The sequence below is a fragment of the Lemur catta genome, chromosome 19 (assembly GCF_020740605.2).
Source record: "Lemur catta isolate mLemCat1 chromosome 19, mLemCat1.pri, whole genome shotgun sequence".
Taxonomy (NCBI): Eukaryota; Metazoa; Chordata; class Mammalia; order Primates; family Lemuridae; genus Lemur; species Lemur catta.
In genome coordinates, this window is record NC_059146.1 from 21321337 (window position 1) to 21333135 (window position 11799).

The window sequence follows — 11799 nt, forward strand, 5'->3', positions numbered from 1 at the left end:
AATCCTTAGCGAATGAAGACAGCATGGAACTGGCACAAAAACAATGATCAATAGAACAGGACAGAAAGCAAAGAAATAAGCCCAAGCATTTATGTTCAATTGATTTTCAAAGGTGCCACACAATGGGGAAAGGGCAGCGCATTTAGTAAAGAGTGATGGGAAAACTGGATATCCATATGCAGGAGCAAGAAATTTGACTCTTATCTCACCCGATATACACAAGTCAACTCAAAATGGACAGGAGAAAGGCTCCACAACATTGGTCTGGGCAAGGAGTTTTGAATATGACCCCGAAAACACACAAGCCACTAAGGCAAAAACAGACGAATGGGATGGCTCAAACTACAAAGCTTCTGGGCAAGAAAGGAAGCAGTCAACAGAGTGAAGAAACAACCTATAGACTAGGAGAAAATATTTTCAAACCTCACAAGGGGATAATACCCTAAATATATAAGGAACTCAAACAACTCAATAGCAAGAGAACAAATAACCTCTCTGAAAAATAGGCAAGGAAGCTGAATAGACATTTCTCCCAAAAATCCACACAAATGGTCAACAGGTATTTGCAAAAATACTCAAACAAAAAGCTTTGTCTGTATCTATTGAGATGATTTTTAAAATTTATTCTGTTACTATATTGAATTATACTGATTTATTAAAAATTAAGCTACCTTTGCCTTCCATAAACAAAAATAAAAAAGATAAAAGCCATGGAGTGGTCATGATGTCATGATGTATTTTCCATTTTATATATGTCCAAATAATGTGAATCTTATTTGCGATATTTGTTTAGAGATTTACATTTAAGTTCATGGGAGAGATCTTCCTATGATTTTCCCATTTTGTAATTTCCTTGTCAGGTTTTGGTATCAAGTTTTTCCTTACCCGGTAAAATGTATTTGGGTATAATTCCTTTTTTTCTATTATCAGGGCAAATTAGTGTAAGTTTGGGGTGTACGTTTGTGATCTGTGTTTCTTAAGTGCATAAGTGTTTGAAAAAAACACATAGTTTCCTGAACTGGAGTTTACATTGTAGGGGTACACACACACACACACACACACACACACACACAGAGACACACACACACACACACACACACACGCACACACACAGAGACACACACACACACACACACACAGAGACACACACACACACACGCACACACACACACAGAGACACACACACACACACACACGCACACACACATATATACATATATACACTATATATAATGTAAAGATTCAGATTATCTATTTATTCTTATGTCCATTAAGTAAACTATAGTTTAGAATATTTTGTCCATTTCATCAGCGTTTTCTAGTATATTGGCACAGAGTTGCTCACAATGTTCTGTTATTAGTTTTTGAAAATGGATGTAGGGTCTAGTGCTGCCCCCTGTCTCGTTTCCATAGGGAAATGTGTGTCTGCTCTCTTTTTTCTTGCTCATTGTGGCTAGGATTTATAAACGAGATTGATGTTTTCAAGAATAAACTTTTTTGGCTTTATTGAGTTTTCCATTTCATTTTTTAAAATTGAAATGGGGTCTTGCTGTATATCCCACAGTCCTCCTGTGTCAACCTCAGAGTAGCTGAGATTACAGGCAGGAGCTACAGCACCCAGCTTCTCAAGTTTTGCTTGCCCTCATTAGTAGCTCCTCTCATCACTATGATTCCCTTCCTTACACCTTCTTTTGGAATAATGTGTTAATTCTTTTCCTAAACTCTTGATATGATAGCCAAGGTCATAAATTTTTAGATTTTTCTTTCCTAATTTATTCATTCATGGTCCTTAGTTTTCCAGTTTCATAGTTTAATATGTAATATTTATATTATCAATCAATTTAAAACATTCACTTCTACTTTGATTTGTCTCATTTAACTCATTGATTGTTAAGAAGTCTGTTGCTTTATTTTCAAAATGTGGCAACATTAGTTATCTCTGCAGAATTAGGTAACTCCCAAAACTTCCCAGAAACTCCTGGTGGTCTTTGTCAGGGGTCCAGGCTGGGGTTCACAGGTTAGTGTCCCCTGAGGGCAGCTCCTGTGCTTTGTGGGGTCCCTGAGTCTCCCTCCGTGCAGTGTGGGGTCTGGGCCCCTCCTGGTCTAGTGGATGGCCAGGGCAGCGTACACGCTGGGCTCAGCTGGAGGGTCTCCCTCCTGGGACAAAGGACGCGCAGTTGTCTCGCGTCTGAGGGTCAAGCTGTGCAGCTGGGTGTAGGTCACGTCCTGGGGGTCTTCAGATGCAGCAGCCTGAAGTGGCGGAGAGTGAGAGGGAAGGTACGTGGTTGGGGTGGGGGCAGGGCTGGGGTCCTGGGGAGAAAAAGACCTGCCTGACTGTCCATCTGCCTGTCCCCTTCTGCCTGTCTGTCCTTCGTGTCCAGGAATTCCCTGAACAGTGGGGAAGGAGGGGAGGCCACTCCCTGCCTGAGTCTGCAGTGGTTCACCTGGGCATGTGTCACTCCCTGGGGGTCTTTGTCACGTGGGTTCTGTTGGAGAGAGACAGTGACAGAGTCTCTTTGATTCCACTCAACCTCCTGCAGTTACATTTTCACACTATTGTCAGGGTGATCCAACTGTCATTTTCCTGATGGAATCTCCAGGGACTTCCTAAGTCCTTGGAGGGCCTGGCTGCTTCCTTCCTGCAGTGCTGACCTCTTGTCCTCACACTCTGGCCCCTGCTCCGTTGGCTCCAGCCACAGGCCCGTGTCCTGACAGAGCCGGCTGCTGCCTCAGGGCCTTTGCACTTGCTGTTTCCTCTGCTGCAGCTGCTGGTGCACTAGACGTTCCTACGGTCCTCTGCACTCAGGCTTCTCCTCAGAGAACACCTGATCACACAGCCCTCCCCTCATGCCTCAGAGTGCCCCCCCTGCCCCCACGCACTGCCCTGCCACTTGCTGTATGTTCCCTAACAGCCCTTTGCACCCCGGCCACTGTGCATTTATGTGCACATTGTCTGTCGCCCCCAGGTGAGCTCAGGGAGGCTGGGGCAGCTTTGCTCCCTGCTGCGTCTGCAGCTCCTCCCTGGAGCCCGAGCAGGAGTGAGCCCCCTGTGAACACTGTTGGGTGAATGAATGAAGGGGCACCCGGGGACCTGGGTGCTGCATTGATTCACGCAGCCACTGAGGCCTGGGGCAGCATCTGACACCCAGACGGTCAGACGGAGGACGGGGAGCTGGAAAGGGGCCAGGAAGGAGGGGCCCACGAGGTGGCAGGAAGCCAGGGGGAGTGAGGTCACACAGGCAGGAGGGAGGGTCCACGGTGGGACGACGCTGAGAGCCCAGTGAAGGGAGGACAGGGGAGGGTCCGCTGGGTTAAATGTGGCAACAGGAGGCCTTTGGTGCCCCGGACAGGGCAGGGGTCTCACCCGACTGTCCAGCTCCACCTCGTCCTCAGGCTCTGTGTCTTTCACGGCAGCATCTGCTGAGGCAGAACGAGGGGTTTGTCCCCTGGCAGGACCCCCTGGGATCTCTCAGCCCCACCAGCCCCTGCTCTGGTCCCAGATGGGGCCATGGGAGCCAGGGAGTGGCTGTGATGTCCCCGAGGACCCCCATGTGGGGTTCAGACCATCTCCCCCTGAGCCCCAGACCCTTCCCAGCCTGCCCCTCCCCCACTGCCACTGAACCTTCAGGGCCCCCGTCTCCCCCCGGGACCCCTCCTCTCACAGAGGTTTTCTTCCTGGACGTCGGCAGCTGGGCTGGACCTGGGGGAGGACATGGGGTGTGAGGGGCAGTGAGGGGGCCGGGGTGGGTGGAGTGTGGGGTCTTCGGGCAGAATTACCTCCTGTGCAGGCCTCTGTCCTTGGGCTCTGGCTCCGCAGCCCCCGCAGGACGTGGGAGCTCAGCCTCCCTCTGGGCTGGGAGAAGACGGACAGAGGCTCAGCCCCGGGCAGGTCAGAACCCCCCGCCCTGCGCACGCAGCTGGAGAGGAAAGGGGGACCCTGGAGACCCTCCTGCGTAGACGCTGCACAGCCTGCACGAGGCTGAGAAAGCTCAGCAAACCCTGACACTGTGCACGTGCTGACACTACGCGCTGCTTTCCAGCGTGGTCTGATTGGAAACTGCGGGAGCAGGTTTTCTAAGCTGACATTCCCCGTCTGTTTGCTCTCCCTTTGGCTGGTGCCGACCCCACCCTCGGTTGCCCCTGTGTCCCCCACTCCCCACTCACCCGATGACCTGTGTTTGCCCCGACGCCGGTGTCGGAGGAGGAGGAAGAGGAGGAAGAAGAGCAGCAGGACGAAGGCCACCGACACCCCTATCAGAACCTCCGGGAACCTTCCCTGACCTTGGGCACAAGTGACGTCAGGAAGGAGGAATGATGTCATTAACTGAGCACCTACTGTGTGCAGGCAGGTGCCGGGTCTCTGCATCCATCACCTCCAGCCCTCACCAGTCGTGCAACCTGGGATTGACCCCCCCACCCCCACCCATTTCACAATGGGGGAAACTGAGGCCCAGATGAATTGCCTGCCCCAGGGTGCCCAGCCAGGAGGCAGCAGAGCTGAAAGTGACCCTGGGGAGGTGACTTTCAGCCCTGTTCCCTCCACCAGAGCTGAGCCCCGAGGTGAAGGGACAGAGTCTGCGTGTTCCGCACCGCAGCCCTGCTCCCCTCCCTGCGCAGCGTGGCCACTGTGGCAGCGGGTGGGACAGGCCGCTGTGGGACGGGGTCCTGGAGGCTTCCCTGGGAGGCCTCCTCTCCCAGGAGGCCACAGCAGAAGCCAGAACTGGAGGGAGCTTTGCTGTCGTTGCCAGGCCTCTCCCCTTTGCACTCAGAGAAACTGAGGCCCAGACAGGGAACGGCTTGTCCACATCCTGTCTCCAGAGGAGCCTGAAGCAATGGCTTAACTCAGTCTTGTGTCCCCTGGACCCCGCCCCACCTCCCCACACAGAGCCCCTCACTCACTGCTCTGGGGCCTGACCCCGTGGGGGGAGGGCTGATCCTCAGGCCTCCTGGTCAGGATGTGGGGGCGGGGGCTGTCTGCTCCCCACTGCAGCCCCGCCCCTCCCCCAGGCTGGGCCCAACATCTCCCCTGCCTGGGCCCGTCCCCTCACCAGAGCAGCCCCAGAGCCCTGGGAGCCTGGGGTCCCCCGCATTCCTGCCTGACTCCCACCCCCTGGACACAGCCCATCCTTGAGAACGTGAGGGAAGGAGATGGGGAGACTCAGAACTGCCCTGGGGCAGGCTGTGCTCCCTCCAAGCCGAGAGCGTCCTGGGACTCACCAGCTGTTGTGGGGTGCTCTGTGGCTGGGGGGCTGGGGTGCACCGTGGGTCCTGGAATGAGCACAGGAAGGGGGTGAGGGGTGCTGCTACTCAGAGAGACCCCATCATCACTCAAACCCTTCTCCTCCATCTGCCCTGTGCCCTCTCAAGACCCTCCCTCCACCCACCTGTTGTCTTCCTGACACAGGTGATGGGAGAGGGGACGGACTGGGTGGGAGGCCTCCTGCCTTCTGAGAGGAGAACTCCTTCTGGCTGACCCTCTCCCAAATCCCCTTCACCCAATCCGGGCCCAGAGCTCGCCTGGGGCAGGGCCCTGAGCCGACCCTTTGAGCTCAGACAGGACAGGGTCGGGGTCCTCACCTAAGGAAATGAGCTCCAGGGGGTCACTGGGTTCCGACCACACCTGTGGGGAGTTCCTGTAATAGCCGTAGCATCTGAACGTCCACCTGCGGCTGGGGGTCACGGGGCCCACAGGGAACAGGGCCTGGTGCTGCCCATAGGAGGTTCGCTGTGAGTCCTGGGTCCAGGAGAGCTTGTGTTCTCCTTCCTCAATCAGAATGAACATGCCAAATCCATCCTGTGAGACACACTGGAGGGTCGCCTTCCCTCCTGGGGTCACGACAGGGCTGGTCAGGGCTGAGAGGGTGGGTTTATGATAGAATCCTAGGCGGGAAGGAGACAGCTGTGTTAAATGGGGCTCACACCTCCCAACCCACCCCTCAGGGCTGGGCTACAAGAAGACACCTCTGAGAGCAGACCCCCTTCCTACGGGCAGAGCCTGGGGCTCGGACCCCCGAGTGTCCCCTCACCTGTCACCACCAGCACCAAGGGGTCACTGGGCTCTGACCATCCAGCAGGGCTATGATAGTAACAGTAATATCGCCCTGCATAGTGCTCTGTCATGGATGGGATATTGAACTTGGCCTTGTTCCCAGGGTCTAGTGGGCTCTGTCTGTCCCAGAACACTGAGGTTCCCTCCTTATCCAGACGGTACTCCTGGGCCTCCAAGGTCCCCTGACACCAGACGGTTCCGGACCTCCCCCAGGTGATCACAGAGTCTGGCTCAGCCCAGAGCGTGGGTTTGGGGAGGGTCCCTGGAAGGAAATCAGAGGCTGGGTCCCAAGACATCCCACCCCTCAGATCCCAGCTGTCAGCCCAGGACCCTCCAGACGTCCCCATCAGTCAGCTCAGAACTGCTGTTCCCCACCCCCAGCTGCCCAGGGCTGACCCCTTGTCCCCAGTGAGGAGGAGGAACCTGGGACAGCTTGAGACACACTCACCTGCCTGCACTCGGGTCCTGGGGTCCAGACTCAGCCCTGGAAGAGAGTTCCCTGTGAGAGATTTGTCCCCTGAAGGCTGAGCATGCCCTGTCCTCCCCGGGAGCCTCCTGAGCCCCTGGGGTCTCCTGCTAGAGCAGGGCCTGGCTGTGGGGTGGGGTCCCTCCCAGACCCGGTCTCCCCTCCCCTCTTCCCGTCTCACCGAGGCAGAGCAGGGCCGTGAGGGTGGGGGTCATGGCGTCTCCTCCCACGGCCCCGGCTGTGCAGATGGAGGAGACCACGGCTCCCGCAGGACAGACAGACACACACGGTCTGGCACTTGGAGGCTGGGTCCTCCCTGTCACGGGTTGTTACATCAGCAGCCCCCACAGGAAGGGGAAGTTCCTCAGAGCCTAGCTCTGTTTTCCCGAGGGCTGGGGTGTGCACTCGACTCCCTAAAGACATTTCAGACAGAAATGGGGCCTCCCCTGATCATTGGCCACTGTCTTCCTGGTCTTAACTCCTTCCTGACAAAGTATCAACACATATTTATTGAGTTTTGCAATGTGCCTGACCATGGAAATGCATCAGTCACCAAATTTGTTGAAACCCTGAGTTTACAGAACTCAGATTATCATAAAGGAGTTACCCAGTGTGGTAGCTCCATATTGCTGCTCTAAGAAATTTCTACAAGCTTAGATTCTTAAGACAACACCGATTTGTTATCTTACAGTTCTGGCTGTCAGAGGTCCACAGGGCGTCTCCCTGGGCTGTCGTCACTTGTCATCAGGGCTGTGTTCCTTCTGGAGGCTCCAGGGAGAGTCTGTTCTCTTACCTCCTCCAGCGTCTGCAGGCTGCCTGCACTCCCTCACTCTCATCCCGTTCCATCCTCAAAGCCAGCAGTGATGTTATTCCAGCCTCTGCTTCCATCTTCTCTTCTCTGATGTCACCCTCCTGCCTCCCTCTTTCATGTGTGAGGCCCCTTGGGATCACATTGGGCCCACCCAGATAATCCAAGATAATCTCCCTGCCCCAAGATCCTTAACTTAATCACATCCGCAAAGTCCCTCTTGCCACGTAAGGTACCGTATTCACAGGTTCTGAAGATGAGGACGTGGACACCTTTGGGAGGTCATTACTCTGCCTACCACAAGCCTTCACAAACTCCTTCGGCCAAATCTTGTATAAAGCACTTCTGTTTGATGACGGAGAGCAGCTGGGCCTGGCCAGTTGCAAGTCTGGTGGGTGTGCACCCACCACCCTTGGTCCGTTTTTCCACATTGAAACTTTCACAGGAAGCAAAACAGCTATTTCCCAACATCTCAGCCTCTGCAGTGGTCCCAAATTAGGTTCCTGACTTCTCCTTTTCAGAAAACAATTTCTGCCTGTGATAAGCCCTAGTTTGGTGTTTCAGAGGTTTCTCAGATGTGCCATTGAAGAAAGACAAGGCTGAAGGTCAAAGAGTAATTGTCTCTGCCTCAGATGCTGCCTCTCCCCGCACTTCAGTGGTCTGCGTTCATCTCCGTATCTTCCAAGCTCATAGAATCCTGTTTGTATCAACCCCGTTTAAAGCTGGACTCTGAATGGGGATCTTCAGGGTGACTTTTCTTACAAGCTATTGGTCACAGCAGGAGCTGATGTGTGGCGATGCCTTAGGGCAGATGGAGGAGAAGGGACTCTGCAGAGGAAGAAACTGTGAGAGAATCCAGGGGAAGAGGTTTGTCCAGTGACACCTCGTGATTAGGTGCTGGTTATGCATTCGTGGGTGGAATACCACTCAGGTGACATTGTCCTCATCTGTTCCTTATTGGTAATTTTTGCTTTGATAGCTTCATTAATTTGGCATCCGCCAGGTTTCTCCACAGTAAAGATATTATTTGTCCTTTGTTATTAATAATTGTTTTCTAGGGAGATACTTTGAGACAATGTAAATATCATGTTCCTCATTCAATTTTCACTTACTAATTTCAGCAGATACTGACTGTTATGCTGCAGCAAAAGCTTTCTCTTCTCGCAAATATATTCACCTATGTAAAAATAATATTGTTTATAATATCCCACTGCTTTCACTTTTTTTTTTACTGTTATAGAATTAGGGGGTACGAGTGTAGTTTTATTACATGGATGTAGTAGTGAAGTCTGGGCTTTTAGCGTACCCATCAACTGAAGAGTGTACATTGTAGCCAATAGGTCATTTTTCCTTCCTCATGCAGACCCGTCCCTCCCACCTTCTGGAGTCTCCAGTGTCTGTTTTTCTACTCTGTATGTCCATGTGCATCTATTGTTTAGGTCCCACGTATAAATGACAATTTGTGATATTTGACTTTCTGTTTCTGAATTATTTCACTTAGGATAATGGCCCCAAGTTCCACCCATGTTGCTGAAAAAGATGATTTCATTCTTTTCATGGCTGAGTAGTATTTCATGGTATATACATACAACACTTTCTTTGTCTAAACATCCCTTGATGGATACTTAGGTTGATTCCATATCTTTGCTATTATGAATAATTCTGTGGTGAACATGAGCACAGACATCTCTTTTACATAATGCTTTCTTTTCTTTTGGGTAGATATCCAGTAGTGGACTTGCTGGATCTAATGGTAGTTCTACTTTCAGTGGTTTGAGAAATCTCCACAGTGTTTTCCACAGAGATTGTGCTAATTTACGTTCCCACCAACAGTGTCTAAGTGTTCTGTTTTCTCTGCATCCTTACCAACGTCTGTTGTTTTTTGACTTTTTAATACAACTCATTCTGACTAGTGTAAGATGGTAATTCCTTGTGGTTTTAGTTTGCATTTCTCTGAGGATTAGTGATGTTGAGCATTTTTTCATATGTTTCTTGGCCACTGGTATGTCTTCTTTTAAAAACCATCTGTTCATGCCCTTTGCCTACTTTTTAATGGGGTTAGGTTTTATACTTGTTGAGTTCAGTTCCGGGTAGATTCTGGATATTAATTCTTTGTCAGATGCATTGTTTGCAAATATTTCATCCCATTCTGTAGGTTTTCTGTTCACTATGTTGATGATTCCTTTTGCTGTGCAGAAGCTTTTTAGTTTAATTAAGTCCCTTTTGTCCATTTTTGGTTTTGTTGCATTTACTTTTGAGAACTTAGTGATAAATTCTTTTACTATGCCAATGTGCAAGAGAGTTTTTCCTAGATTTTCTTCTAGGGTTTTTATAGGTTCAGGCCTCATATTTAAGTCTTTAACCCACAATTTTTAATTTTTGTATATGATGAGAGATATTGGTCCAGTTTCATTCTTCTGCATATGCTTATCAAATATTCCCAGCACCATTCATTAAATAGAGAGTCCTTTCTCCAGTGTATGTTTTTTTTTTTTTTTTTTTGACCACGGTTGCACCTTCAAGGAGGAAAAAAAGCTCTACCCAAATGAAAGTAAATTCAAGAATAAGAAGTGACAGCTTCTCCAGATGAGAAGAAACCAGAGTAAGAACTCCAGCAGTTTGAAAAACAGAGTGTTTCAACACCTGCAAAGGGTCTCACTAGCTGTCCAGCAACGGATCCTAACCAAAATGAAAATTCTGGAATGACAGATGAAGAATTCAAAATATGGATTATAAAGAAGCTCAATGAGATCTGAGAGAAAGCTGAAAATCAGTGCAAGGAAATCAGAAAACAATTCAATATATAAATGAAAAATTCACTAAACAGACAGATGTTTAAAAGAAACAAGAATTTCTGGAAATAAAGGACACATTGAAGACATTACAAAATACAGTTGAAAGCTCAAAAAATAAAATGAATGAAATAGAAGAAGAATATCAGAGCTTGAATACAGGTCTTTCAAATAACTCAGTCATACAAAAATAAAGAAAAAAGAGTAAAATAAAATGAATGAAGCCTTTGAGAAATATAGGATTATGTAAAAAAAACCAAACCTGTGAGTTATAGGCATTCCTGATGGAGGAGAAGGACAAGCAAAAAGTCTGGAAAACCTATTTGAGGGAATAATTCTGGAACACATCCTTGGCCTTGCTAAAGAATTAGACATCTGGATATAAGAAGCCCCACATCTATAACCAACTGATCTTTCACAAGGTCTCATTGCTTTTAAATGCCTGTGGAATATAATCTATCCCTTGTGTTTCTTTCTGCTATAATAATCAGATGCCTCTGGGATTTCTTATTTCCTCGTGATTCTCAAATCAATATCCAGTTCTCTCTAGCATCATTTTTTTCTATTTTTAGTTGGTTGGTTTCACTTAAAAGTATATCCTGAAATTCACCTCCTGTAAAAATAACTTCTTTATTGTTTTTTACAGTTCTTTTTTGAGTATAAACCTAAGTTTAGCCCCTCTATATGTTTGGGCATTTGGGATTCTTTCTCAATATGTCACAAGTGCTAATAATGTTTCAGTTAATAACCTTTGAATATATATATTCATTTTGTTAGAGATGTGCCTTCAAGGAAAATTTCTTGAAGGCATTTCCTGGGGCAAAAGTAAATGGGCATGTGGTTTGTGGTAGTTATTAACCATTTCCCCTTAAGATGGGTTATTCCGTTTTGGATTTCTACCACCATTGTAAGAGAATATCATCTTTATCACATACTAAACTTCTACATGTACTGAATCCATGTCTGAACCTTGTGTTACATTTCTGTTCTACATCTAATCTTGTGTTGGTATCCAGTTGCTTAATTACAGGAGTTTTGTAGCACATTTTAATTTCTAGTTGAGCTAGTCCCCCACCTCCCAAAGATCTAATTATTTGTTGTCTTCCTGGCTATTCTTACATTTTAATTTTTGCATAAGAATTTTCAGATTCCTTTGTTTAAGCCTGTTGGCACATTTTTTGGGGAACTGCAGTACATTTACAAATTAATGTAGAGAGAACAGACATCTTTAGGATGCCCCAGAGATAAGTTGTGTCTTGCCATTTGTTCAAGTCTAATTTTTGTGCTATTCAGAAGTATTTGAAAGATATGCACTTGTGTATGTATAAATTTTGCACATTTCTTATTGCATTTATACTTTAGAGTTTTTCTTTATTGTTGATATTCACAGTGAAGATGGAGTTTTCTCTTTCATTTATCCCTTCTGTATGGTCACTATTTATGTATATAAAAGCCGTTGGTTTGTATCAGTTACTTTTCTAACAATTTACTTGGTTACTTTATTGTTAAGTGACTTCTCAACCCCTCACTCTGACTGCATGATACTTCTTTTCTTACCCATATCCCATGTTTGCCCAAATCCCTACGAACTACACACAAGTTCTCCCTGATATTCAAAGTCTGCAAAGAGCTGGCTCATCCTGTCTTTCCAACCTTAGTTTTTACTCAATGTTCCTACCAGAGT

General features: G+C 48.3%; 1 protein-coding gene across 2 annotated transcripts; it reads right to left on the reverse strand.

Moving 5' to 3' along the window:
• Positions 1-1887: 1887 nt before the first annotated feature.
• On the reverse strand, positions 1888-6877 carry LOC123624667 (leukocyte immunoglobulin-like receptor subfamily B member 4). 2 transcript variants are annotated; one of them, XM_045532730.1, is made up of 10 exons: positions 6697-6877; positions 6498-6548; positions 6027-6311; positions 5578-5880; positions 5218-5268; positions 4165-4281; positions 3778-3853; positions 3663-3700; positions 3365-3417; positions 1888-2250 (listed from the first exon to the last, which is right to left on the reverse strand). In XM_045532730.1, the coding sequence occupies exons 1-10, from the start codon at positions 6728-6730 to the stop codon at positions 2104-2106; spliced, it is 1155 nt and encodes a 384-aa protein (XP_045388686.1). In that variant the 5' UTR covers positions 6731-6877; the 3' UTR covers positions 1888-2103. The 2 variants fall into 2 exon arrangements, with proteins under 2 accessions (XP_045388686.1, XP_045388688.1); XM_045532732.1 differs by having other exon boundaries at positions 6498-6533; positions 6697-6876.
• Positions 6878-11799: the final 4922 nt, after the last annotated feature.

Excerpts from the sequence above, each read along its gene's own strand:
- LOC123624667 (XM_045532730.1), bottom strand. The coding sequence starts at position 6,730 with ATGACCCCCACCCTCACGGCCCTGCTCTGCCTCG. Across the intron at positions 6,549-6,696 it reads CACGGCCCTGCTCTGCCTCG|GGAACTCTCTTCCAGGGCTG; the intron begins GTGAGACGGGAA and ends AATCTCTCACAG. Across the intron at positions 3,701-3,777 it reads GACAGAGGCCTGCACAGGAG|GTCCAGCCCAGCTGCCGACG; the intron begins GTAATTCTGCCC and ends GTCCTCCCCCAG.